The 27,712-nt window shown below is 43.7% G+C and overlaps 3 protein-coding genes across 3 annotated transcripts in view; all 3 read right to left on the bottom strand.

The window, feature by feature from the left end:
• HLTF (helicase like transcription factor) overlaps window positions 1–27,712 on the bottom strand; it is a 179,417-nt gene that overhangs the window by 107,882 nt on the left and 43,823 nt on the right. The gene's annotated exons all lie outside the window — the stretch shown is intronic.
• Window positions 1,228–7,849, bottom strand: TM4SF18 (transmembrane 4 L six family member 18). The gene is made up of 5 exons (XM_056849828.1): window positions 7,616–7,849; window positions 5,926–6,015; window positions 4,428–4,570; window positions 1,938–2,118; window positions 1,228–1,242 (listed from the first exon to the last, which is right to left on the bottom strand). Exons 1-5 carry the CDS (start codon window positions 7,790–7,792, stop codon window positions 1,228–1,230), a joined length of 606 nt encoding a protein of 201 aa, XP_056705806.1. The 5' UTR covers window positions 7,793–7,849.
• On the bottom strand, window positions 12,863–19,971 carry LOC130477767 (transmembrane 4 L6 family member 1-like). The gene is made up of 5 exons (XM_056849827.1): window positions 19,795–19,971; window positions 15,243–15,332; window positions 14,998–15,146; window positions 13,354–13,534; window positions 12,863–12,877 (listed from the first exon to the last, which is right to left on the bottom strand). Exons 1-5 carry the CDS (start codon window positions 19,969–19,971, stop codon window positions 12,863–12,865), a joined length of 612 nt encoding a protein of 203 aa, XP_056705805.1.

Genomic DNA, 27,712 nt, shown 5'->3' with positions numbered 1-27,712 from the left:
GCCTTTAGTGGCCATTTCCTCCATAGGGTGGCCAGCCTCCAGGTACTAGTAGGCGATCTCCTACTATTACAACTGATCTCCAGCCAATAGGGATCAGTTCCCCTGGAGAAAATGGCCATTTTGGCAATTAGACTCTATGGCACTGAAGCCTCTCCCCTCCCCAAACCCTGCCCTCCTCAGGCTCTGCCCCCGGGATCTCCAGGTTTTTTCCAACCCATAGCTGCCAACCCCATTCCTCCAGGAGAACTATAGGGTGGAGATCAGTTGTAATTCCAGGAGAACTTCTGGCTGGTAACTCTGGAAGTCGTTTCACTTGAGGGGAGACACTAATTGTGATGGCTTCTGTCCATGCAGCTGGCAACCTCCCACATCTGCCTCACAGCCTGAGCAATCTGTGAAGCAACACTGCCCACCTGTACAGAACAGCACCAATCCTTGGGATGGAGCTGCTGGTACTTGGTGTGTGTGGGTGTGTGGGTGTGTGTACAGGACCAGAAATGACTGCAGTTGATGAAATCATCACTCCAGATCCATAAAAAGACCTGCCCCTGCCTTCCATCATCCATGCTCCATCAGAAGTCACAGACACTGATGTCACTTCTAGGGGCTCACACAGAAATGATGTCACAGCATCCGTGGTGCTCTAGGGATTTCCCCCAATCTCTATGGTTTTCACTATAGACATTGGGCAGATTTCCAGTGCATCGCAGGGGCTGTGACATCACTTCTGGTCAATCCCTTCTTCCCAAGCCTGCCCCCTACAAGTTCCTAGGATTGTCAGGCACGGGGCTAGCAACCCTAATTCCTTCAGCCCTGCTGAACTTGACAACACCCCCACTTTGGGGGTGGAGCAATAGAACTGTCATGTTGCCCAAAATGGTCTGACATGCCACCATTCAGCACACATATCTGTGACCTAGGTGCTTTTTAAAACACTAGAGATCCCTGCCTGGTGGCTCACGATTTAAATAGACAAGAATCACAAGTAAAGAGAAGGGACAGAAACAGGGAGAAAAACACTCCCACAGATATGCAAAAAAACCTGCACTTGCTTGGAATGGTGTGGAGCATTGTGAGTTGCAAAATGCAGACGTTACGTTCTATGTAACACAAAGAGGATATGGAATAGATCAGAAGCCCTTTTGTAAAAGAAAAGAAAAAAAAGAAATCATGATGAGAGGCATGGTGGTGTCTTGGCAGGATTTGGTGTGTCTTTTCCTATGACTGTCAGATGAGCCCAGACTGTGGAAAAGAACAGAAAAAGATCTGAGACTTTTATTTTGAACTTAGAGGAGTGAGATCCACAAATCTATCATAAGTTCTTGGATTTGGCACTTAAACACCATAAATCCAAACATTTGCATATCAATCCAAACATTGCAGTCAAGCAGGATCCATTCCCATGTTTTGCAATTTTAGGGGAATACATGGAACACTGTTACCATTAATTATTTTATTTTTTGCTGCCAAGTCACAGCTGACTTATGGCGATCCCATAAGGTTTTCAAGGCAACAGACATTCAGAGGTAGTTTGCCATTGTCTTCCTCTGTGTCGTCCTGGTATTCCTTGGAGTTCTCCCATCCATACACTATTCAGGGTCAGGGCTGACAGTGTGTGACTGGCCCAAGGTCACCCAGCAAGCTTCCATGGCACCAGTGGGGATTTGAACCTGGGTTTCCCAGGTCCTAGTCCGACACCTTCACCATTACACCATGCTGGCTCTCAGTATTAATGATAAACCTAATATTATGACATGGACAGAACTGAGGGAATCTCTCACAGATCCTTTGATGCTTGCACCTATGTAGAATAGCCCTCATTATGTGGGCAGGAGAACAGAGGACAACATTTAGAAATTATTGTGTGGGAAGGAGAATAATGTAGGACAGATGGCTAAGGCTCATACAGATTTTTAAAATACGAATGTAGCTGTTACCTGATTAAATACAGGATAAGTTCCGCACAGTATCCTCTTTAACTCTGCGATCACCTTCAGAAAGCAAATCAACATCTGAAGGCCACTAAGAGCTATCAGAATAGAAAACAAAATAACGTTCCATTCCACGACATAAGCTGGTTCTGAGCATTCAGACCAGGCAGTGTGATCCACGAGGTAGCTGTCAGAGAAACAAAAAGCATAAAAAATTAGAAGTAAAGCAGCTAAAGGTCCATCAGGTTTGTCAGGTAACATAGACCCAATCCTGACTCAACCTCAATTCCCGTTCCAGTTTTCCACCCTGCTCCCTATCTTCCCGTCTTTCTCCGAGGTCACTGCCACAGGGGACAGGGCTGCTTTTCAACCCAACCCCCAAACCAAACGAAGCAGGTATGGTAATTTATCCAAAGGTGCAAGCCTTGGGCATGAGCCAAAGGGAAAGGGCCAAAGAGCTCTTGGCCCTTAGCTGGTGGCTCACAGCTTGCGACCCACCCTGTGTGAGCCCTACAGCAAGAACTAACTACAGTGAGGGGCAACTTTATATCCTACCGTCTACTGGAAAAGTGTCTTCAGTGCCTGAATGCCTGGGTTTAGGTTGTGGTTTTCCTTTGTGTATTTTGGTATATAAGCTGCTCTGAATCCCCAGAGAGGAAAAAACATTTAAACACATAATGAAAGCATTTGTACGGCGTCCTTCCCTCCTCTCTCTCCTGATTTCAGAGGTTCTGTGGAGTAGCGGCAATTATCAGACAGGCTAGCCCTGAAATCCTGGAACTGTATTTTTTCTGTTTTTATTTTTGATTCAGTAAGCAGCTTCTGAAACTGCAAGGTTCAGCAGAGGACCGTGGGAAACTGGAGAGAGAGGCTGATGAACCCTTTCTTTTCTAGACCCATTTTCACTCAAACTCCATTCCTTTCCATCCATGGGTCAAAAAAGCAACCAGGGAATGAAGTCTGAAAAACATGTAGAAGCACTGAGCTAGATGTTGGGAGATGATGTTTCAAATCCCCACTAAGCTCATTGAATGATCTTGGACCAGTCACTGTCTCTCAGCCTAACCTAACCTAAAGGTAAAGGTAAAGGTCCCCTGTGCAAGCACTGGGTCATTCCTGACCCATGGGGTGATGTCACATCCCGACGTTTTCTAGGCAGATTTCGTTTACGGGGTGGTTTGCCAGTGCCTTCCCCAGTAATCTTCCCTTTACCCCCAGCAAGCTGGGTACTCATTTGACCGACCTCGGAAGGATGGAAGGCTGAGTCGACCTTGAGCCGGCTACCTGAAGCCAACTTCCATTAGGATCGAACTCAGGTCGTGAGCAGAGCTTGGACTGCAGTACTGCAGCTTACCACTCTGCGCCGCGGGGCTCTAACCTAACCTACAGGGGTGATAAAAGGATAAAATGTAGAAGGAGAGATTTACATAGGCCACCCTGAGCTCTTTAGTCAAAGGGTGGGATAAAATGAGGCTGCCAACCTCCAAGTGGGTCCAGGAGACTTCCTGGAATTACAACTGATCTCCAGGCTACAGAGATCAGTTCCCCTGGAGAAAATGGCTGCTTTGGAGGGTACACTGTATGGCATGATACCCTGCTGAAGTCCCTCCCCTCCCAAACCCTGACCTCCCCAGGCCCTACCCTTCAAAATCTCCAGGGATTTCCCAAACTAAACCCTGTTGGAGGAGGGGAAGGGAAGGTGATTGTAAGCCAGTTTGATTCTTCCTAAAGTGGTAGAGAAAGTCAGCATATAAAAACCAATTCTTCTTCTTTTTCTAAATGTGACAGGCAGACAGATAGACAGACAGGCTGACGGACAGACGGACGGATGGATGCTGCCTGGTCATAAAGGGTCCCCTGTCTTCATGGGTGAAACACAATGCTTTAACAGCAGGTGGTAGATTTCACCATGTATATCATATTCAGTTCAGCAGGTAACAAGTACACACCTGAAAGCCTAGGAAAGACCAGGTACCTGGAAAGGTAGCAACACTAGGCTATGGACAAGGAGTCCATTGTATATCTGGTATAGACCCAGTAGTCCATCAGCTGCCTGAATAGCCCAGACTTGCCCAAACTCATCAGAGGTTGGAATCTAATACGGGCTGGCCATGGTTAGAACTTGGATGGGGCAAGAGAGGTTTCAAGGTAGCATCTCTCGCCTTGAAAACCCCATGAGGGGTCACCATAAATTGGCTGCATATTATTATTGTTGTTATTGTTTATTATTATTATTATTCCATTAGTATTCTGAGGCCAAACACTGTGCATTCAGAGAAGGGGAGTCTAGAAATGGAAGGAAATTGGCTGAGTGGGGCAGCTACAGAAGTGTAGTGTGTCGGGGGGAGTTGTTGTGAGCACCAAAAAACCACAGGGCAAAGTGAGTGAGTGGAGAGAGTTGGTCAAACCCAAAAAATACAGATAGGAGGATGCCAATTTCATATTTGGCCTGGGACACCAACAAGAGTTGACTCAAGGGCTAGTCACGGTTCTTACCTGCCCACAGTATCCTTGAAAATATATTCCCAGCCAGCTGGGGTTTTGCAGTATGGTCCCTGCACTAAGCCCAACGTAGAAATGATGAGGCTGTAGCCAGAGAAAGCAATCCCAAGCAGCGAAAGCACCACTGATACGACACTCTGCATTTCAGAGGGAGCACAGGGTTATCTCAATGAAGGTAAGAGAATTCTATTACAATCACATCAACTAGAAGATACTGCATCTTCAAGTTCACCACAGAGGTGTGGCGCCATTTTAGAATTTGTTTTTTAACTTTTCAAAGTGCTGAGGAGGATTCCTGCTGGGAATAGTGGCATGCGGGGGATGAGGAGCTCCTGTCCCTTCCCCCCCCCTTGCCCTGTTCTCAAGAGCCCTTCATCCCCAACAGCATCAGGTCCCTACAGGATTTTGAAGTTAAAAACAAATTCTAAAATGGCTCTGCAATAGGGTTGCCAACTCCAGGTTGAGAAATACCTGGAGATTTTGGGGGTGGAGCCTGAGGAGGGCAGGGTTTGGAGAGGGGGGGACTTCAATGCCATAGAGTCCAATTGCCAAAGTGGCCATTTTCTCCAGGGGAAGTCTCCATTTTCTCCAGGTGATCTCTGTCACCTGGAGATCAGTTGTAATAGCGGGAGATCTCCATCTACCACCTGGAGGTTGGCAACCCTACGCTGCCACCTCATGGCAGATACCATGGGATATGGTATCCTCTAATTAGGCAATGAATCATCCATCTGTTAAACTAGGCTTCTCTGATATATTTTTAGTCTAACTCTGCAACAGAAAAGTCTTTGGAAATTAAAGGGCCAGGAATGAATAAAAGAACAATCATAGCAATAACCTTTCCCACTGATTAGAGTGAATGTCAACTCGCAATAATTAGAGTTTATCAAACTCAGAATTCCCAAACAGTCAACACAGGACCAAACTACACAACACATTAAAGTTCCATTATTGGAACTGCCATGTTATTCTGCGCTATATAGCAGCTGCTGGAAGGAGGGGGATATGTGGATGAGGGCCATGGCACAGGGAAAGGAGTTTCCTAAACAAAAATGCCCTCCTCATTTTTGCCCCTCTAGGGGCTTAAAGCAACCCAGTGGAGGCCACCCAGTGAAAACGGCTTGGGGAAAGGGTTTAAGCTCCTCTTTCCATAGTGTCATAGGCCCAAGCTCGCTCTCGCTCTCTGATTTATAGGAGTGTGGTTCAGAAAGAGGCACAGCCTGCAGGAATGGGATGTCCGGACAGGAAGATGTTGGCAAGGTTCCCAGAGCATCTCTGCTGATAATGTCACATGTACACAAAAAAAGTTTCCGTCTATTGGAGAGTAAGGGTAGCAATTCATCCTGGCATCCCCCCCCCAAGATTAGATGTCGAGATAAAGATTATCTTTTTTTCCTCCCCAACAGCAAGGAAGGAACCAGCAACAGAAGAGGTCAGAAGGGCAGCACAGTTCTCAGTATCAGTTCCCTGTATGCAAGAAAGAGTAACTCACTCTGTATGTTTTGGTGCAGCTCTCACTCTGGCAGCACCGAGGGAAGATTTCTCGGTCCAAGGCGATCAAAAGTGCTGCTAGCAGAAGCATCTAGAAGGGCAGGAGTGGTGGTTCGATACATAGTCTGATAACTTTGAGATATTATCAAAGTGTCTTTGGAAAGTGCTATCATTCTGTTGATCTGTACAGCGCAGAACTGTGCTGCTATTCCAAGGGATTGCACAATCATTATTCATAAATAAATGGGGGAGAGCTAATGTACGCAATTCATTGTATTACTTTTCTCACATTGCAATCACGTGATGGACTCATTTCATCATTATAAGCAGACAGAAACCAGGCACAAATATTCAACTTCTTGGGCGGCATACTACACCTGGTTTACACTATCTCCCATATTGGAATAGAACGGCCATACCTCCCTCGCTGTGAAGTAAAAGCTGTTTTGAGGTGAGAACATTATCATTTTAAAAGAATCCCACAAAGACAGCACAGATGCCCTCAGACAACTTCCCATCGGTTTCCAAAGTGCTGGAGAATAGTACAATATCTTACTTAGAATTATAGTTACTCTGGCCCTGAAGTGGATATGTCAGCTTGCTCATTTTGGGGAGGAGTGGGTTCATCTCTGTGCATGCAGGGATGTGTGCCAAAAGCTGCTCCCTCCATTGAGAAATTTGAGTAAGCCTGCTTGGGTTTCCTGTGTGCCTTAGAACATACCGTCTTTTTCCGTGTATAAAACGCCCCCATGTATAAGATGACCCCTATTTTTTTGAACCCAAAATTAAGAAATCAGGGGTTGTTTTATACATGGGGGGGATGTACAGAAAAATATGGGCAGGGAAGAGAGCAGGGCCCCTCAGAAGGCAGGTCGCCGGCTGGCCAGGGCAACCAGGCTTTTCTGCGCCCGATCTCTTCCCCGCCCATCAGCTGACGGGTGGGGAAGAGAACGGGGACCTTCCATGTATAAGACGACCCCCAATTTTTTTCTAAACTTTTAAAGAAAAAAAAAACACCGTCTTATACACGGGAAAATATGGTACATGGATCTTGGGCTTCCTAGCAATTTAGCTTAGCAATCGTTGTAGATTATTCATACCGCTTCCCCACCACCCAGTAGGCTATTAGTACTTGTAGTTACTAGGTAATAACATGTTTTACAACTCTAGCAGAAAATAAAATTGCATTGCATTGGTTATTTTTCTGCATGATTTTTTATCACACCACTTGGGTTAGCCTTGCAATCCGTTTCAATGTCAGGACTCAGCAACTTGTGAAGTAATAGTAAAAAAATGTTCTAGAAATGTATGGACTTGGAAGGTTGTAACTCTGTATAGGATGGCACTCACGGTCTGTACAATTATTTGCATTAATAGAATACTCCTGACTCCAGGATTACAAACCAAGCATGCACATTTATAGCACAATCTAGGCTTCTCTAGAGTAAACACTACTGCGAGTAAGTTATAGTTTTAAGCTGGAGAGAAGCACAGATGTTAAAGCCAACATTAAAAAGGCTTCTCCCTACCAAAGTTTTCTACTTGATTTTATTGCCTCTGAAATCAAGTCCTTGCTCTTTGATTCTCCTACCACCTCCTGTTTCTTATACTGCAAGATCAAACCATCTTAACACCTTGCTGCAGACATAACTAGAAGCAACAAGTAAAAACGTCAGAAGCCACACACTTACCATTATACCAGAGAAACAGATTCCTTCGAAATACCACACATAGTTGTTGAGGTTGCTGCCGGAGGCGTGCCATGTTTTCCCATCAGGAAAATACAGCAGGACGTTTATCACAATGCTCCAAAGTGCGAGGGGTATCAAAAGGCAGCTTAAACACCCCCCACACTTCTGTAACCCCATCTCAACGAGACAGAGAAGATGGAGGTCGCTTTGCTTTCCGTTTCCATCAAACGCTATCAGTTTCTGGCTTCCACTGAGTCATTTTGCACACGTTTAAGGTCTGGTTGTCGGGAGCTGGACAAAACAAGCCCAGTGCTGAAGGAGGGCATGGCTGGTTGTAGAACAAAAGACAGATGCCTGTGGTGAAGTTCTTGTCTTGTCCTTGAAAGGCGGTGGGGTGGGGAGGTGTTCCTCTGAGGCAGTTTTGCCTCTTAAGAGAATTCCTGTTGGCTCTACTCAGTCTATATTAGGAAGAGCACATTGGTTTGAAAGGAAAAGCAGGGTTGGATTATGTCATCAGGAACTAGCAGATGGGTATATATATATTTTTTTTTTGCTTTTCCCAGGGGCAGAGTATATAGTTACTGCATGACTGAAGGTACCCAATAGAAATCATGACCCAAAAGATCCTCTTAGCCCAGATGTTCAGGGACTGGATGTGCATACTCAGGGTCCAGCTAGATGTAACCAGTCATTAGGATTTATTATTTTACTTGGTACATTTTTAGCCTGCGCTTCCTCTAAGGCGCTCAGGGTGACAATGGTTCTCTGCTCCACTGTTTTATCCTCATAACAACCCTGTGAGGTAGGTTAGGCCAAGAGTCAGTAGTGAAATTCTCAAGTGCTATGATCTCTTTTTTTAATTTAGAAAGCTAAAAGCAGCAGCAAGGGAAAGGGCCACTCCAGTTACAGTCAGAGCGCTGGAAAGGGGGAAATTAACCCTCCCACCCCAAGAACTGTCACTTCCTACAGCAAAGGGAAGGGGTGATTTGCATGGGAAAAGTCGTTGGAGGGAAGGGTTAGCTCTTCTAACGCTGTGGTTCCAGTCTGCATCCCTCCTAGGGCTGCCAGCCTCCAGGTGGGACCTGGAGATCCCCTGGAATTAAAACTCATCTCCAGACTGCAGAGATCAGTTCCCCTGGGGAAAAGGGATGCTTTGGAAGGTGGACGTTATGGCATTGTGCCCCACTGAGGTCCCTGTCCTCCCCAGCCTCCACCCCCAAATACCCAGGAGATTCCCAACCTGGAGCTGGCAACTCTACCCCCACCACTCCCTGTGGGTGACCAGGTGGGACCTGGCAACCCTAATCCCTCCTACTCTCGAAGAGTTGGTTGGCTCACTATGGAAAAACAGGCTTTCTTTAAAATAACAAGAAAAACAAAGTTCAGTCAATTGCCCTTCTAACCATAAACCTGTCACAAAAGGATGGAATGGACCTGGATGAGAATAATAGTTCCCTTTCTTTATTGTGGGTGTGTTTGTATGTTCTGAAAGGGAATATTTTCTTGCTTGTTACTAAACTACTGCCATTTGGCAGGAGATATGTAATATTGTAATAAGTTTAATACGGTCCAAGACCAGCAAATAAAAGATATATGTAAATATACATATACATACATAAAAACGATAGCAAGTATATACCCCAATAAAAACTTGTGGGCAGGAGATATGAGAGATCTAGTAAATGACTACTTTCGTTAGCTAGTTGCAGTTGTATTCCAGTAAACCGGTGTGTGTTTAGAATAGCCAGTTTTTGCTTGCTAACTCATCGACCAAAAGGGAGACTGCAACCAAGAAATCCGAAGCAAAATGACACATGGAAGGACAGCTGTGAAGGAACTAGAAAAGATCCTTAAGAGCAAAGAAGGGTTGCTGGAGACTAAGATCAAGCTAATTCATGGTGTGGTATTCCCCATTACTATGTAGGGATATAAAAGCTGGATGATGAAGAAAGTTGATAGGAAGAAAGTTGATTCATTTGAAATGTGGTGCTGTAGGAGAGTTTTATAGATACTGTGGGCTGCCAAAAAAGACAAATCAGTGAGTTCTAGATCAAATCAAGCCTGAACTCTCCCTAGAAGCTAAAATGACTAAACTGAGGCTATCATACTTTGATCACACTATGAGAAGACAAGTGTCACTGGAAAAGACAAGAAAAGTTGCAGGCAACAGGAAAAGAGGAAAAACCCGACATAAGATGGACTGACTAATAAAGGAAGCCACAGCCCTCAGTTTGCAAGACCTGAGCAAGGCTATTAACAATAGAACATTTTGGACATTTGAACGTTAATTCATAGGGTTGCCATTAGTTGGAATACGGCACATAACACGCACAGCAGGGATGATCAGAGAGCTGAGACACAAAAGACATATACCCCTACAAACTTATGGCTTCCCTATCCCAAATCCTGGGAACCATAAATTGTTAGATATCTTTCTCCTACTGAACTGCAGTTACCAACACTTCTTGGTCACTGAGAATGACTATTAAGATGTTAGTCTATGGTATAGAGCTGGAAGAGAAAGAATATCAGCACCAAAGCAGAAGTGAACTCCCCTGTAGAAGGAGGTGTAGGAGAAATAACTTGGGTCTTTCGCCGTCACCCCTCCAACAACTCCAGGCCATTTCCAACTATCAGAGGTTACTTCACTCTCCCCCTGCATCTCCCTACGTTTTGCCAGCATTTTCAAATTCGAGATAAAACAGGTTTCTGAAAACGTGGGGAAAACGCAGGGGGAGAGCAAGGCAACCTCTGACGATTGGAAACAGCATGCACAATCAACACAAAGACCCGAAGTTGTCAGAGGGTTTACAGCAACTGAAACAGCCATGCATAAAAGACCTTGGATTGCTTGGACCGAGCAATTTGTACATCTGTGAAGGCAAGTGAGGGCATCTTAGGGTGCACGTGAACTATGGAGATTGAATGATGGTTTTGATAAGTATGGTTCCTTTTTTGGGAGCAAGAGAGATCAATATGAAGACCTTTGAGAGAAACAGAAACAAATGGAAGTGTTGGATTTTTTTATTGGTTGTAATCACAAATTTCTTCATTTCTAAATCCAGTTTTCCTTCATCTGCAGTCTCTCACTTGTCTGTCTCCCCATTCCTACCCATCTTCTAGCTTTCTAGCTCTCTCTTTAGAGGGAGATATAACGGGCTTCATTCAGACAAAATGAAAACAATAGTTTATTTTGACAATGGCTAGTTTGTGAAACCAGGATTCAACTTGCAGCTGATCACTCAAATCCTGGTTTGTCTTGACAAAGGCTGGTTCCACCCCTTTACTCTAGACAGATGTCTCTGTATGAATGGATGAATGGGAGTGGTGCTGGGGGACCATACAGGATTCAGCCAGTATGTCTGCGTTCATACATCACATGAAACCATAGCTGGTCTTAACTATGCTTTATAAACCATTTTCAAACCATGGCTTCAAATCTTGGTTTCATGGATCCTTGTTAACCATGAGCAGAGAAGGGGCCTGTGTTCAATTCAGCTAAACCATTATTTTATGTTATGTGTAAACTGAGCCATAGTATTCTAGGAAGTAATTCTATGTCCGTTGCATTTCCCCAAACATTTAAAAATCCAGAGAGGGTTAAAACCCCACAATGGTGGATCTCTGAGATGTCTGGATCAAGACACTGACTGGCACTTTTCCTAGTAGAAACTGCAGTTCCTGGTGCAAGCATCTAGTAAAATAAAGCTTTCATAGGGGGAGATCATTTTTTGTATGAAAATATACCACAACAGTTACCTGGTTATCTACACAAAGTATAATATTAAATGAAACATTCGCTGTTTACACTATGCTGCTAATAATAGTTAATTTCTTGTATGTTAACCTTAAGGAAAATGATTTAAAAGGTGGGAGACATGTAGGTAAAATCTTTAAATATGAGTCCTAACAATTCGTAAGTTTAAGAAGAATCCTACACAAGACTTGGAAGAGGGATCATTGCCCAGTTATCTGCTGAATTCAAATTGATAGTGCTGCTTGGGAACTTTTACGAAACATGAGAAAACTATCATCTTCATAACAATTGACAGCATATGCCTTAAAGAACAAGTCACGGTAATAAAAATCTTGAGAAGTCAGGTCAAAAATACAGATATAATTGTGGTGAACAATAAGATGCTTTCAATAATGGTCAAGTCCAAATATTCTAACAAGGGTTTTTCTGCAAAAGAAAGAAGACATACATTTGGTCAATACTAGATAGTGAATCCCCAGAATGTAATACTCTTTTCTACTTGTCCAGTGTCAGCAGGCCATTTCAGAACTTTAGAGGATCATTTCCCACCTATTTTAGATCAAAAGCATTGGTCTTTCAATTGTACAGCAGAAACAAAAAACACCCCCCCCCCAAAAAAAACAACCAGATTGTTTGACCAAAACTGGTTCTATGAAGTTAACTGGGTAGTCTTGGGCAAGTCATTTCCTTTCTGCCTAACGTATCTCACAGGTTTGTTGGGATCACATCTATCTAGCACATTTTTTTCTACAGTGGTCCAGAGTTAGCCCCAGCACCTTCATACTTACCAAAGGTGAAGAGGAGAGAGCCAGCTTGAGATGCCTGGCAGTACCCTGCATACAGCAGAAGTTGGTCCCGCCACTGCCTGTTAACACAGTGGGGCAGTCTGCCCTCCAAAAGTCAGGCCTGTTGATGCCAAGCCTGTCCAAGAGGCCAGATGCATGCCTGACTCAGCAGGGCTGGGTGAGGAAGGAGCAGCCACCATTTGGGGGCAGCCCCGAGTCTTAATGTGCTGCCTGTGGGGAGGGGGGACAGCCATTCAAGGAAGGTGGAGGGTAAGGCTGGAGGCCAGCCTTGGCCAGTCACACCTGATTGGCAATAGCTCCTGCCAATTAACCCAGGAAAGTGGGCCATCTTTCAAAGAGGCAGGAAGAGGGCGGGGCAGGCTTACCCCAGAAAGTCTCCCTTAAGAGCCAGGGACTCGAGCCTGGAAGGAGAGGCTAACTTTTCTGCCGGCTAACTGGCTACATGGGAGGGCAGTAGGGAGGAGAAAGACCTAGGGTGCTGTTACTCCTTTCCCCTTTCTACACTGAGGCTTGTCAAGGCCCCAGGAGGAGGCACTGGAGGGTGTTTTGTCCTGGACTAACCCTCACTGCTGCCTTCAATCATGCCCCTGAAATCATGTTTCTTATGAGTTGGTGGACCCAAAAGAACTGTTGGGAGGAGGCAAATGGGGAGTCTGCAGAAGGAAGGGAGAAATGAGCAAAAATTCACCCTTCAGTTCTCTGCAAACAGAAAAAAAATTGTTGTGTTGGAGGAGCTACTGGCTCATGACGTAACATCACCTTAGGAGTCAAGCCAAAGAAGTAGAGGCGATCAGCCAATGTGCCGTGACATTTCTACTTGTGCAGAAGTGAGCTCTCACTCAAATACCATTTATGTGATGTTGTACAAGCAGGGGGGGAGGGGAGGTTGTACTAAAACAATTCAGGTCAAGTCGAAAAGCCACACATTCCAACACACGGATGAACACGAGTGTTAAGTTAACTCTCCACTGGATTGCTGCCCACTGCGTTATGCATGTGGTTGATTCTCCTGAGCTGCCATTCCCTTCTCGCTGCCCGCACATGAACTTCCAAGCTGCTACGGCCATACTCGGCTTGCTGAGTCAGCTCATAAAATGTTGTGGGCAGCTTTGTTGCGATCAAAGAATCCCCAGAATACTTTTGTGGAGCTTTGGGTAGCTTTTAAACACACTCACCTCTCTTTCACCATGACACATGGCCCAGGCGCCTCCAACGCAGCCATGTATTATTTGAATGATGCACAGAATCAATTCAATCCCACTCAAGATAAGGAGGATTGAAAAAAGAGTGATGTTCCATTGAACAATATACCTTGGCTCCCGGCAAAGAGACCAGTTGCTGTGGTCAAGCAGGTACCTGTTGAAACAAGTAGCAGATGTTAATTTGTAGCCTAGGAAAAGGGAGGGGGAGAACCCTTGGCCTGTGAGCGCCAACAAGTATGTCCTTCTCCACAGCGCTGCTCTACCAAATTGCAATAATTTGTCCCCAGTTTTCTTTTAATTTACTTTGAGGAGGTGTACTTCTCTATTATTGAGCTAGAATGCACATATAGTGTTCTTGCAGAGAGATAGATGAGGGAGGGAAAGCAGATGAAGCCCACACAGTCAATCAATCTTTATTAAAAACAGTCATATACCAGCACATGAACCCCACACAGTATTAATTAATATATTTATACCTCTGTCTTTCCCTCGTGGCTCAGGGAGCTTTCAGTTCTAAGATTTCAAATATACAAAATACAGTGGCTGGCCATTCTGTCTCAGCTTAGCCTACCTTACTGAGTTGTTGTGAGGGTAAATGGAGGAGGGACAAACCCCTTATGCCACCCTGAGCTCTTTTCAGAAAGGGCAGGATAAAGAGGTAACAAAATAAATTGCATGCAGAAAACTTGTTGTCAAGAGGAAAGGTTTTATAGCTTAGCCTTCTCCTGACCCCATAGGCTTTTGGTGTGTAGGGGAATTCTTTTGCATGGAGAAGCAAGGGCTATCTTAGCAAAAGGGCAACAGGGCAACTGCCTCGGGCCCTGTGCACTTAGGGGTCCTGGCTGCCCTCAGCCCTGCCCCCCTCAAAGGATGGAGGAAAAGAAGAAGACACTCCTGCTGTCATTTGCACCTGCCCCATCTGGGGCTCAGGCCGCTGGCTTCCAATGGGCAGCAGTGGTGGCTGCCCACCTCAGATGGGGCAAGGGCCGCTCCTTGATTGGGCCCAGTGGGAGGGTGGCAGTGATTCTAGGGCCCCATTCTGGACTTTAGGCCCCACAATAACTAAGACAACCCCTGTGGGGGGAATAGTCTATCATGTGAGTCCTCTCTTTCATCCCGAAGAGCTCAAGCTAGGGTTGCCAACTTCCAGGTGGTAGATGGAGAGATCACCCTCTATTATAACTGATCTCCAGGTGACAGAGATCAGTTCCCCTGGAGAAAATGGCCACTTTGGCAATTGGACTCTATGGACTCCCTCCCCTCTCCAAACCCCACCGTCCTCAGGCTCCCCCCCCAAAAAAAAAAAAATCTCCAGGTATTTCCCAACCTGTAGCTGGCAATCCTAGCTTAAGCCCATACTTACCATTTCAGAAACTCTGTTGCTTGATGGTTCATATGATTTAAAGATAACCTGCATTCAGATCAAGCTGGTCAGGAGGTGTGATTTTACTCTGATGATTGTGCAAGTTGATAAAAACAGGCCAGAGGCATCAGCAGCCAAGTGCAAATTCTCAACAGAAGTTCCGACGGCTGCCATGTAACACTCTGGCACGGGTCCAATTCACAGCCACCTGATGCTTACCTGGAATCCTTTCATAAATGTGAAAAATTACATACCCTCCATAGGAGTTAGAGAATGGATAGCACCAGATTCTCTCCGGCTGGCAATAACAGTATGGGCCCTGGGACAAGGCCAAACAGCAAATGATGAAGCAGTATCCAGCACCAGCAATGCCAACACAGGCTACCAGGACTACTAGCAGTGGCTGCAGTATGAAAGCAGAAGGGAATTGTCAACGTCTGTTGTATTTCTAGCAGGCATTCGTCTTTCAATGACCTCAAGGGGAAGAGGGTTCACTTACTGTGCAATTTCTCCCATAGTGCTCGTGGACAAAGCATCCGTGGCAATGATCATGTTCTAAAGCAATAAGTATGAATGCTGGGACCAAAACCTGATTGAATATAAAACAAATATTGACGTTATTCACTTGATTCATTTGTCTCCTGCCTTCCTCCCCAACGGGGACCCAAAGTAGCTTACAGCATTCTCATATCCTCACAACACCCCTGTGAGGTAGGTTAGGCTGAAAGAGGGGGACTGCTCCAAGGTCACCCAGCAAGCTTCCATTCCAGAGTAGGGCTTCAGACCTGGACCTCCCAGATACCAGTCTGACACCACCGCACCACTGGCTCTCAATGTGATTTGCATTTCATGCTATTGGTTGTATTTTTATCTCAATCTTACAAATTCCTGATTAGTTGCCATACTGGTCATGGCTCAGCTCAGATTTCTGTCCCATTCATTATGAAACAATTGCTTGTCAAACCATAGAACTTGGAAAGAAACCAAAACAGCATCAACCATAGAGTCTCAGACTGGGATGAAGGAGACAGGCATGCAAACCTACACTCTGCCATGAAGCTCACTGGGTAAGCTAAGGCTAAGTGTTCTCTCTCAGGCTAATTTATTTTACGGGGTCATTGTAAGGATAACATACAATGAGAGAATCATATATGTCACCTGAAGCTCCTAGGAGGAAGGACAGAAGAAAAAACTAACAGACAGATAAATAGAACTTAGGCAGGAGCTGACTAGACATTATCAACTAGATGATCAACACATACGGCAGATTTTTTTCTTCTTCTGTTAGTTCACAGATGACTTCTGGCAACCCCACAGGGTTTTCAAGGCAAGAGACGTTCAGTGGGGGTTTGCCATTGCCCGCCTCCGCATCATGCTCCTGGTATTCCTTGGAGGTCTCCCATCCAAATACTTGCCAGGGCCGAGGCTGAGTGTGTGTGACTGGCCCAAAGTCACCCAGCAAGTTTCCATGGCAGAATGGGGATGTGAACCTGGGTTTCCCAGATCCGAATCCAACACCTTAACCACTACACAACGCTGGCTGTCAATTATGAAAGAATGCCATAGATACCGGTAAATACAATGGTGAAGAGCATAAGAAGAGCCCTGCTTCGTCATACAAGTGGTCTGTCTACTCCAGCATTCTGTTTCACACAGTAGCCAACCAGTTGCCAGTTGCCTTCCCCTGATGTTGCCTCCTAGCATTGGGTGTCAGAAGAGGTTTATTGCCTCTGAATATGGAGGTTCCTTTTACTCTCCACGGCTAGTAGCCATTGATAAATCTCCATAAATCTGTCTCATCCCCTTTTAAAACCATCTATTCTTGGGACTACATCAACTGGCAGTCACAGTTTAATTACTTGTTGAGTAAAGAAATATTTCCTTTTGGCCAACCTGAATGCACTGCCCATCAACTTCATTGGGTGTCCCTGAGTTTATGGGAGAGGGAGAAAAAACTCCCTCTATCCTCTTTTCCTACTCCATTCAAAATTTTATAAACCTCTATCATATCCCTCCTTAGTTGTCTTTTTTTCTAAACTGAAAAGTCCAGGACTCTTCAGCCTTTCCCCACAAGAAAGATATTCCAACCCCTTGATCATATTTCTTTCCCTCTTCTGTACTTTTCCCAGCCCTGCAATATCCTTTTCAAAATATGGTGACCAGGTACAGCATGCGGATAACCTACAAGAATACCATCCCTTCCACCCTTTCTCTTTTTTCTCCTGTTTCAAAAGACTGGAGAATCTGAGAATGTGAATTCACAGAGACCAAAAGTTTAATAACATAATTTAATTTTAGTAATTTCTTCTCTTCCAGATCATGTTTGTATTACCTAAAGAATATTTTTCTGAATTTTCAACTCTCTCTCTCTCTCTCTCTCTCTCTGTTCTTGTGATGATGGAAAATTTCAATAAATGACTGGTTTAAAAACGACAATGGAATGATCAGCTAATAAGACATTGTGTGCTAGGCTTCTCTGCAGGTGAAGCCACGCGATTCAGACCACAAAGCAGACAGACAGACAGCAGGTGCAGCCTTGAAAATTGCCTGTATGCCAAACTACTTCAGATGATTCAAAGATGCCTCATCAGGATAGGAAAGTCTCCAGCCAGACTTCAGTCCAAGAAAGGTCATCTTCTGGATATGGGGGGGGGGGATCACTCTGTTCTATAAACAGCAGACGAGTGCTCATGAGTGATCAATATGTTGAATGAAAGCACCACCTAGATGTGAGAGCTTTGCATTCAGACGTAGCTGGGACGTCTGGATTTTTTTAATATAAGGATGGAGGGAACATTAAAGTTAACTTACAACTTGAACATATTATTTTTCTTTGCCTTATGAAATGCACAGCAAACCTGACCGCACTGCAACAAAAAGCTGGAAAACTTGATTACCCGGAGGCCAGATAAAACTGCTCTGGTGGATAGATCCAACCCCTGTGCCACCAGTTTGATATCCGTGCAAGTCAAATCTGATCTGGAGAAAAATTCCTTACCAATAACACATTTTATCCATCAGACTCCAAGTGTCTGCAAAACTCATTCCAATGTCCCCAGGGAAAATGTTTACTGAGGCTCAAGTGTGTGCCATCCAAAATACTATCTCTGCTTATGGTAGTCCCAGATGCCTTACAAAGGGGTAAAACTCAAACTCACTGATAAGCAAAAGCTTTAAACAATGCTCTGCAGGTGAGTCACCAACATAAAATGAGGTATTCATAAAAACATACAATTTTTCTTGTGTTTTTGCAAACTTTAACTGTTCCAGGGCAAGAGTGCTATGATTTTAAACTTCCAGTTCCCAACCTAAATTTGTTAACATCCATCTTATAGTTAACGATTCATATACCTGTGTATGTAAAGTGCCATCAAGTCGCAGTTGACTTATGGCAACCCAGTACGTAAAAAACTAACAGAGGTGATTTGCCATTGCCTTCCTCTACATAGTGACCCCGGTATTCCTTAGTGGTCTCCCATCCAAGTACTAACCAGGACCAGCCCTGTTTAGCTTCTGAGATCAGGATAGCCTGGGCCCTCTTTAATCTTAGCAAGTCTCAGGAGAACAGATTCCGCACAGAATCCATCCAAAAATATATTACTTTAACATTGTTTAAAGCCATGTCTATAACACTTTCGTACAGAGTTACTTCTAAGTATCTGTAACACAAATTATGCAAATTATGCAGCTATCATTTATTTATAGCATCTATAAGAACAAAATAGCCTCCTGATCTTTCACTGAGAGAAGTTACATGAGTAAAATGATTTTCATGTATAGTAGGTTTACCTTCATAGATGGTATTCATAGGCCACCTATAAAAGTGTACGTGCAAATCATTTTCATACATGTAAATTCTACCACTTAAAGGTCAGGCAGATCTTTTGTGTTTTGTAGAAGCTGTTGAGGTTTATCATTTACACTCAAGATTTTCCTAAGAATGATTGTGAAGGCTTACAGTCCATTTGCTGTATTCCATTGCATCCTGCATTCAGAATTAAACTCCTGAAATTTAGCTTTAAGGGCAGTCTCCACCATCTAACATCTGTCCTCATTGAGAAGAACTGGTTTTTATACCCCCCTTTTTTCTCTACCTTTAAGGAGACTCAAAGCGGCTTACAATTGTCTCTCTCCCCCCCCCCCACAAATAGGCACCTTGTGAGGTAGAAGGGGCTGAGAGAGTTCTGAAAGAGCTGTTAACTAGCCCAACGTCACCCAGCAGGCTTCATGTGGAGGAGTGGGGAAACAAACTCAGTTCACCAGATTAGAGTCCACTGCTCATGTGGAGGAGTGGGGAATCAAACCCGGTTCTCCAGATTAGAGTCCACCACTCTTAACCACTAAACCACGCTGGCTCTCCAATATGATCAGGGACCACAAAGGGGACAAAGCTCTAGAAAGGATTTTGGTCCACACCACCCAAGCATCCTTTCCAGTCTCATCAGGGCAAGGCTGAGCTGAATAGCTCTGAGTTGCTGGCTTGTTGCACAACCAATGCCACTCAACTAGCATAAGAACGTAAGAAGATCCCTGCTGGATCAGACCAGTGGTCCATCTAGTCCAGCATCCTGCCTCTTCTACCATCCCTGCTGATAGGCTATAGCTCTTCAAGTACAGTTGTCAACAGGCCTGGAGAATAGGTCCTGTCCCTTTAACAGAGGCTTAAAGGGTAGAAATCAGCAGCTGAAGTTTTTTATTGCATGGAGGTAAATAACATCACCTGTACATAACATCCCAACAAGCCTCTATTAAAAGGAAAAAACTGTTGGCAACCCTATCTTCAAGAGACTTCTTAATGGCTTGACATTTCTTGACTGTTGGCCAGGGGTCTTGGTCAAAGTTGCACATGGCTAGGAGGCATCAGATAGGAACTCTTGAATGAATAGCAAGGAAAAGAACCATCCAAAAGCCAGGCATTTTTGTACCTCTGATCCAACTAGGGAACTTGAAACGTTCCAGAAGAGAAATCCAGCAACCGAAAGAAGAAAACCCTCCAGACGTGCATGGTCAGACTGGAGAAATGAAACAAACAATTCTTCAGTAGTACTCACCAAAAGACCTCCTCCTACAATGCCATGAAGACAGCCCACGTATTTGCTGAGCAGGTTGTGTGAGGCATATCTTGTTTCGCCATTAGGGAAATAAAGCAAAATGTTTGCCACAATACAGAGCACAGCAAGGATGAGCAACTGGTACCCAACGTATCTAGCACACCTCCCAAAACACATATTGCTTGCGGTTTTGCAAATGTAGTGTCGTCCTTTCTGCCCAAGACCAGCCTGCAGGTACCTGCTCAAAAAACCAAAAGGGGAGAGTGAGCCAGGATCACACCTTCTTAAATACTCTGGGTTACCTAGTTACCTGTGTGGTGATTACCTCTCGGCCTGACCATCAGGTTGGGATGACTGAAAGCAAGACCTGACAGAGGCAAAGAGTCCCTGCCCGTTTCCAATCAAACGTTTGTCAAATTGCTACAGCGCTTCTCCTTGGCTTTAATTTTTCCTTATTGGAATGAATAATAGCATGCGCGATCACACATGAATAACAGGTTTTTAGGCATGAAGGCAGCTTTTGGGAGGGGGAACTGGAAAGAGTTTGAAAGAAATAAAGGGAAAGAAAGCAAAATGCAGTCTTTCTTCCTGGTACAATATAAAATGTTGTTGGTCAACATAATAGTCCTCCTAACCACATTTATATAGATTATGTAACTCTTTCCTTTTATTTCTGGCTCCTTTGACTGAAGGTCTTAAGCACAAATACATAAGTACATATAAATTAAAAGATTATGTAACTCTCCATTGATTTAAGTTGCTTCGAAGGTAGAATAGTGAATATAAAGACATAGGAAAAGACTTGTTGAATCTGAGCACAGATCCAGCATTCTGTCTCCGACCATGTTTAGTAAGATTCCCCCAAGGTTTATTAAACAGGTTTAGTAGAAATCGCTGCTGGTAAGGTATACCACCTCTGAATATGGAAGTTCCATTCTTAGAATGCATCCAGGCCAAGACTACAGTTTGATTTGGAATTTCCTTTGGGGGAGCTCTTGTCATTTTTACGTCTCTTTTGTCACAATTTATTTTCATTTGTTCCCAGAATAAGTCTTTGTGCATTTCCCATGCCTGTGCACTTCCTTCCCCCAGAGTCACAAGCTTAATTCTGCCCTTAATAAAGGATGTATCAGTGCACCCGTGAAGGTTTAGCTTCTGCTAAAAGAAGGCAATTAGGGTTGCCTTCAATTTGCAAGATCTGAGCAAGGCTGTCAAAGATAGGACATTTTGGAGGACTTTCGTTCATAGGGTCGCCATGAGTCGGAAGCGACTTGACGGCACTTAACACACACACACAAAAGAAGTGTGGCACTTTAAAGAAAAAGGCTCTAGGAGCAGAGCGGTGGGCCAGTGGTCAGAAAGAAAGGCATCCCAAGACTTCAGCCACATGGCCAGTCATAAGGTTTGTACAAAGTAAAAGTTTTTGCACAAATAGTAAGTGGAACAGCCACAGATCCCAATGGGATGTGTCTCTTCCTTGCATGAAAATTAGTAGCACAGGACAGTGAAGTACAAGAAGACACTCCCTATGTGTAACTCTGCTTTTGATGGCACAGTAAGCCATTCTGTTCAAGGAACAGGATGGTTTCCTCCAGGCATTTTGACAACCCTAGTCACAGTCCACATTATGGCTTTAAAATATTAAAAACCGCACGTTAAATTGATACAAGCTCCATACTCAGACCAGACTGAAAGGGATCTAGATCTGTCTCATCTGGAGATGATACACCACCATACTCTTGAGCACCCTGTCCAAAAAAGAAAAACTTGACCCAGACCAACTGGTTGTTTAAATATCTGGGATCCAGAGATTTCTATTTAGCCACAGCTTTAGAGGACAGAGTTCTTTAGTGGACAGGGTTCAAATAGGGTTGCCAACCTCTAGGTATTCTCGCTATTACAACGGATCTCCAGCCGATAAAGATCAGTTCACCTGGAGAAAAATGACCGCTTTGGCAATTGGACTCCATGACATTAAAGTCCCTCCCCTCCCCAAACCCCACCCTCCTCAGGCCCCACCCTCAAAACCTCCTGCCGGTGACGAAAAGGGACCTGGCAACCCTAGATATAGGCTCAGTGTCAAGGTACATGAGGTTGGACTCAGACTAACATTTCCACAGATTTCCACACGTTGAGCACAATTTTCCTGCTTCTCTACTGTGGCAGCTACCTAAAATGCCTCCTGAAATCCTGCTCCTGGGGATTCCTTCTCCGAGAATAGGATTTCAGGAGGCATTTCAGGCTAGCGGGAGGAGTGGAAATGGTGCTCTGTGGGTGTAAATCCTTGCATTTGCAGAAGTATCTAGTCTGGTTATAAGCCATGCTTTGTATGCAGGAGGTCCCAGGTTTAACTTCTGGTATTTTCAGTTTTACAAAAGAGCTCCAAAACCAGGGCTGGGAAAGAGTATTGCTTCACATCAAACACAGGACTAAATGAGCCCGTGGCCTGACTCAGTATAAGGTAGCTTCATGCATTCTCATATTTAGTATAAGCCATTATTATGTCCCAGTTGGCCTGCCTTACTTATATATAGCTTGATTTATAAACAGGCAGCCTGATCTTATGTTTACTCAAAAGTACAATCCATATGCTCAATGGACCTCGCTCTCAACTAAGAGTACATAAAATCCCACTTTTCATTTGAAAGGGAGAAAGAGAGAACATAGGAGTAAGCTGACCACAACCTGGAGTTTTGCCAGAAACTACAATGATACTTGAGATCACTTGGGGTTGGTGCCAACAGGTCTGGTGAAAAACATTTTGTCCCTTTAATAGGGGCTAAATCTAGAAGAAGAAGAGTTGGTTTTTATATCCGGCTTTTCTCTACTGTTAAGGATTCTCAAAGTGGCTTACCATCACTTTCTCTTCCTCTCCCCATAATAGACACCTTGTGAGGTAGGTGGGGCTGAAAGAATTCAGAGAGAGCTGTGACTAGTCCAAGGTCACCCAGCAGGCTTCATGTGGAGGAGTGGGGAATCAAGCCCAGTTCTCCAGATTAGAGTCCACATAGGGTTGCCAACCTCCAGGTGGTGGCTGGAGATCTCCTACTATCACAACTGATCTTCGGACAATAGAAATCAGGTCCTCTGGAGAAAATGGCTGCTTTGGCAATTGGACTCTATGTCGCTAAAGTCCCTCCCCTATCCAGACCCCGCCCTCCTCAGACACCGTCCTCAAGATCTCCAGGTATTTCCCAACCCAGAGCTGAGAACCCTAAGTCTACCACTCTTAATCACTACACCACACTGACTCTCTATCTATGGAAATAGGTAACTGAAGTTTTACATGGCATAGAGGTAAATCACATTACCTGGTAAAAAACATCCCATTAAGTCTCTGCTAAAGAAAAGGGAACTTTTTTTCCCTCCAGGCAGTTGGCAACCCAACTCGTGGAAGCTCCTTTTAAGTTCTACAGCTGTTGGCCTTGGGGATTTCCTTCAGCACGTGACAACTTCCTCAGAACGTTGTGTCGGCAGGATTTAGGTGAGAGCCTGCTTTTTTTGGCTTTGAAAAATATCAGTCAAATCATGTAAACATAACCCCCAGGTTTCCTCCACAGAAGAGGAAGTTTACATCCTATCCAGCTGGTGAATAGCCAGCTGGTGAGAACTTCCTTTATTATAATTCACAGTGGGTAGCTGTGTTAGTCTGTCTGTCTGCAGTAGCAGAAAAGAGCAAGAGTCCAGTAGCACCTTAAAGACTAACAAAAATATTTTCTGGCAGGGTATGAGCTTTCGTGAGCCACATGAAAATACCTGAAGAAGTGAGCTGTGGCTCACGAAAGCTCATACCCTGCCAGAAAATATTTTTGTTAGTCTTTAAGGTGCTACTGGACCGTTGCTCCTTTATTATTGCATGGTTTTAAAATATTACCTTTATTATCTGATATCGGGTCTGTTGTCAACTGCCCTCTTTTAGTGCCAAAAATTCAGCAGGGTCTACAAATCAGAACTGGTTTTGTTTAGATCATGGATGAAATGATTTGACGAAACAGAATATTCTGAAAAGCTGTGCATAAAGGACTTGGTAGCTCGTCGTGACTGCAGCAGTCCTCTTTGTTGACCCGTGTGGATGAGAAAGCTGTGCGAGCTAGCTCAAAGAGCCAGATCCCTTTGTACATGCTAGGTGAAAAATACAGAGTGTGACCTATTAAAATAGGCAACATCTTCCCAGCTCCCTTATAACTCATAGTCAAAAGATGTTATTGAGGTCAGACTCTTTATAACAAGCAGCTCGTTGCAGGTAAAACAGAGAAGCATATAAAAGATAGGAAGCTACAGATGCCCTGGCAATTAACTAATTTCCCCATTATATTCCCTTACAATGCTGCCTCCTAAGCATCTGGTTCTAGCTCCTGTACAAACAGAAAGCAGGATGATGATGGGATTATGCTGCTGGCAGTTTACAATGACTCTGAATTTCAGCCTCAGGGAAAAATAATCGGTGTGACGCAGATGTCAACAGAATGCAGAAAACAGAGTGGGAATTGGGAAGCCTATAATACAGGCATGCCTAACCCTAACCCTCTATAAATTCAAGGCGTTCAACTGTGTTATTGGTCTTCTCCCCCCACTAATCACATGTCCAGATCTGCGCACTATGGTGGGCAACTGGAATTTAAGGCTGACATCCCTGTGCCTACTTACTTAAGCCTCGTGGATAGGGTTGCCAACTTCCAGGTACTCAACACAAGCTACAGCACCCACAATATTTAAGCAAACACAATTTTATATGTATGACAATAAAGCAACAAAAGCAGCTATCTAATAACATGCAATAAGTGTATAAGAACAAAGTGTGGTACTGAACACCTTAAAAGGGTTTTAAGCTTGATTAATATAGGAGTTTTAATATTGATTATATTATATTATATCTGAAGAATTTTGTAAGAATTTTGTTAAAATGCTTTATACATGTAATTTATAATTCCAGGCTGATGAAGCCTCATTGGTGAAACGGAATTAATACCTGGGATTTGTGTCCTTTTATGCGGTCCTGATCAATTTCTACCTGTGGGTCCCACTAGATGTTGGATGTGACCCTTTTAAGGGATCTTTGCTAGCTACAGCATCACGAGTGAAACGGAAGAGATTCACCGAACTCTCAAGACTGACTGAGCTTGCATATCTGCTGTGGGACTATTTTGTGAAATATGTTCGTTGTATATAATTGTATATATTGTTGTTCAGTACACTTTGTTCTTATACACTAATTGCATGTTATTAGATAGTTAGCTGCTTTTGTTGCTTTATTCTTGTCATACATATAAAATTGTGTTTGCTTAAATATTGTACGTGCTGTAGCTTGTGTTGAGTTATTCTCATTACAGAACGGGGTGATTCTTATTTTGCTCAACTTCCAGGTACTAGCTGGAGGTCTCTTGCTATTCCAACTGATCTCCAGCTGACAGAGATCAGTTCACCTGGAGAAAATGGCAGCTTTGGCAATTGGACTCTATGGCATTGAAGTCCCTCCCCAAACCCCGCCCTCTTCAGGCTCCACCCCAAAAACCTCCCACCAGTGGCGAAGAGGGACCTAGTGGCAACCCTACTCATAGAAGTTCTCAGATAGTACTTCCCAACATACATGCATAGGACCGGATTGCACATGTGTAAACTTTGGGAGATGCTCGGATATTTTATCAAAACAGTTTCAGGTGGCTAACCATGTTTGTCTGGCGGTAGAAGAGAAAGATTCAAAGTCCAGTAGCACCTTTAAAGACCAGCAAGGTTTCCAGGCTATAAGGCTACAATGGCAGGCCAAGAAATCCAGTGAATGCCTGCAGTATTAGGATCCCAGCCACACACAGAAACATGGCTGCCTTTCCGTATGGGCAGACAATGTACTTTAGAGTGACCAGGTTGGGCGCTCATAATGTATGAACCAAACTTCTGCATCTGGAACCCAACCCTGCAATTTGCACATTGCTCTCCTACTGCTTCCACAACCATTGTACATTGGAAGCTGTTTTAATTTTCCCACCACCACAAAATGTGCATATGTACACATGAATCACTGCACACACCGAATCAAATGTCCTGAATGTAGCTTGATGCATTCTAGCACCACCTGTCAATGTTTTTACGGACATATAGTACAATTGTGAGAGAACATTCAACTCCGCACCAAATTGGGGCGGGGAGGAGAAATACACACACATACCAATGTATATTTTTCTTTTATAGGCATATATTAATACAATAAATACACAGTATTTGAATAATTCTGGACCATGTAAATTCTTTAGATACTCATTTCCTATTATAATTTTGATTTTCAATTTCTAAGTAATGTTTCTCGCAATACATGATAATAGTTCTGAAATGCCTTTCCTGCTAATTTAATATTGCTTTTAAGACTGTTTTTAAATTATCATATTTCTTAAGTTTAGGAAATTCAGGTTCTGCTGGTTTAATATGGTAAACTTTTATGTCTTGGGGGTCTGTTCTTTTAAAGCCTGTATTTTATTGCCTCTTTCTTTCATCTGGTTACGTGCAAGAATGGCCTTTGGCAAAAAGCAATAAAGACTTTTAATGCTAACAAAGTCTATTCAAAGTTCTGTGTCATGTGCTACATTCACAAGTTGCACCACTCACATTATGGCAAGGGTATTCATGCCGTTCTCATGAATGGCAAGATTTAAATCAATAGATCCAGTCGGAAATTTAGCAGTAATACAAAATGTTCCTCCTACCAGGTCTGGAAAATAATTACTTTTTGAGACAACATAGATCAGCTGTTGCATTCTTTTCTTTATTCCAGAAAAGTCTACATTACACATTGGCTTTTAAGCAAAAAAAAAAAAAAAAGTTAAAATACAAAGGAACAGAATATTTTATGCTCTTGCATTCTGGTGGATGCATGATCCATCCCCCTCCAAAAACATGTCATCACAGTAACACGGCATTTTCACCAAAACTGGTCTGCAAGAAAAGTCTGAGGTGTGGCCCTATTATTTTTTTAATTGATGCTATTTATAGCCCGTCTTTCATCCCAATGGGGACCCAAAGTGGCTTACATAATTCTCCTCTCCTCCATTTTATCCTCACAACCCTCTGAGGTAGGTTAGGCCCACAGTCACCCAGTAAGCTTCCATGGCATGAGTGGGGATTCAAACCTGGATTTCCCACATCCTAGTCTGACACCTTAACCACTACACCACGCTGGCTCTCTTATTAATCTCCTTTCGGCCCCTATAACAACATTCCAGTGCAGCTGAATTGTGCTTTTAATAAGAATCGGAGGTTTTTCGATGCCTCTGATATGTTTCGGTACCTAAAATAAATTTCTGGAAAATAATTTTCAAGCCACTGTTGACATTTTCCTACATTCTGAAATACAAATAGAGCGGCACAGAAAGTGTGCGTAGATTCATATCATGCAACATGCAAATGAAAACATCCAAGAGTTTTCTCGATTGTGTACACTTTCAGACTTGTATACTGTCATCTCCACAAAGGACAATGGGATGTTAGGGCAGACAGGAGGTGGTTGCCTCACATACAAATTTTTGCTACCTTTTCTATTTCTGGTCTCTAAATTATAGAGACGGATACACCCTACCAAAAAACTATAGCCAGTGTTTGCCTCTTCTTTGTGGTGTCAGAAGATTGTAAATTCAATTAGTATGGCGTCGGGAAATCTCTCTCTATATATATATCTATAATTATTAGTGACAAATCATCACCGTATTTGTGGTCTGCATTAAAGAAAAATTATTCTTGCCACCTAGATGCCACTTTTGGAACATCCTTTCCCACAGGCACGAAAATTATATTTGCAGTCGCTAGGAACCATGAATCTGTATACCAAGTGCAGCCACCACTCACTGTGAGAGATCAATGGATTTAAAACACGGAAGACTAGCAATGATTCCATTATTGGGCTGTGGCACAGTTTTGACCATTGTGCCATAGA

The sequence above is a fragment of the Euleptes europaea genome, chromosome 5 (assembly GCF_029931775.1).
Source record: "Euleptes europaea isolate rEulEur1 chromosome 5, rEulEur1.hap1, whole genome shotgun sequence".
Lineage (NCBI taxonomy): Eukaryota > Metazoa > Chordata > Lepidosauria > Squamata > Sphaerodactylidae > Euleptes > Euleptes europaea.
Note: the sequence above shows the minus strand (reverse complement) of the source record. Positions and strands in the feature narration are given on the sequence as shown.

What these genes read in the sequence shown, in the direction of transcription:
- TM4SF18 (XM_056849828.1), bottom strand. Translation starts at nt 7,792, where the DNA reads ATGGGGTTACAGAAGTGTGGGGGGTGTTTAAGCTGCCTTTTGATACCC. An exon ending in TCTGTTTCTCTGGTATAATG is followed by an intron (nt 6,016 to 7,615) that starts GTAAGTGTGTGG and finishes CTGCCCTTCTAG; the next exon opens with ATGCTTCTGCTAGCAGCACT. An exon ending in TTCAAGGATACTGTGGGCAG is followed by an intron (nt 2,119 to 4,427) that starts GTAAGAACCGTG and finishes TTTCTCTGACAG; the next exon opens with CTACCTCGTGGATCACACTG.
- LOC130477767 (XM_056849827.1), bottom strand. Translation starts at nt 19,971, where the DNA reads ATGTGTTTTGGGAGGTGTGCTAGATACGTTGGGTACCAGTTGCTCATC. An exon ending in TTGTAGGAGGAGGTCTTTTG is followed by an intron (nt 15,333 to 19,794) that starts GTGAGTACTACT and finishes ATATTCAATCAG; the next exon opens with GTTTTGGTCCCAGCATTCAT. An exon ending in ACTATGGGAGAAATTGCACA is followed by an intron (nt 15,147 to 15,242) that starts GTAAGTGAACCC and finishes TTCATACTGCAG; the next exon opens with CCACTGCTAGTAGTCCTGGT.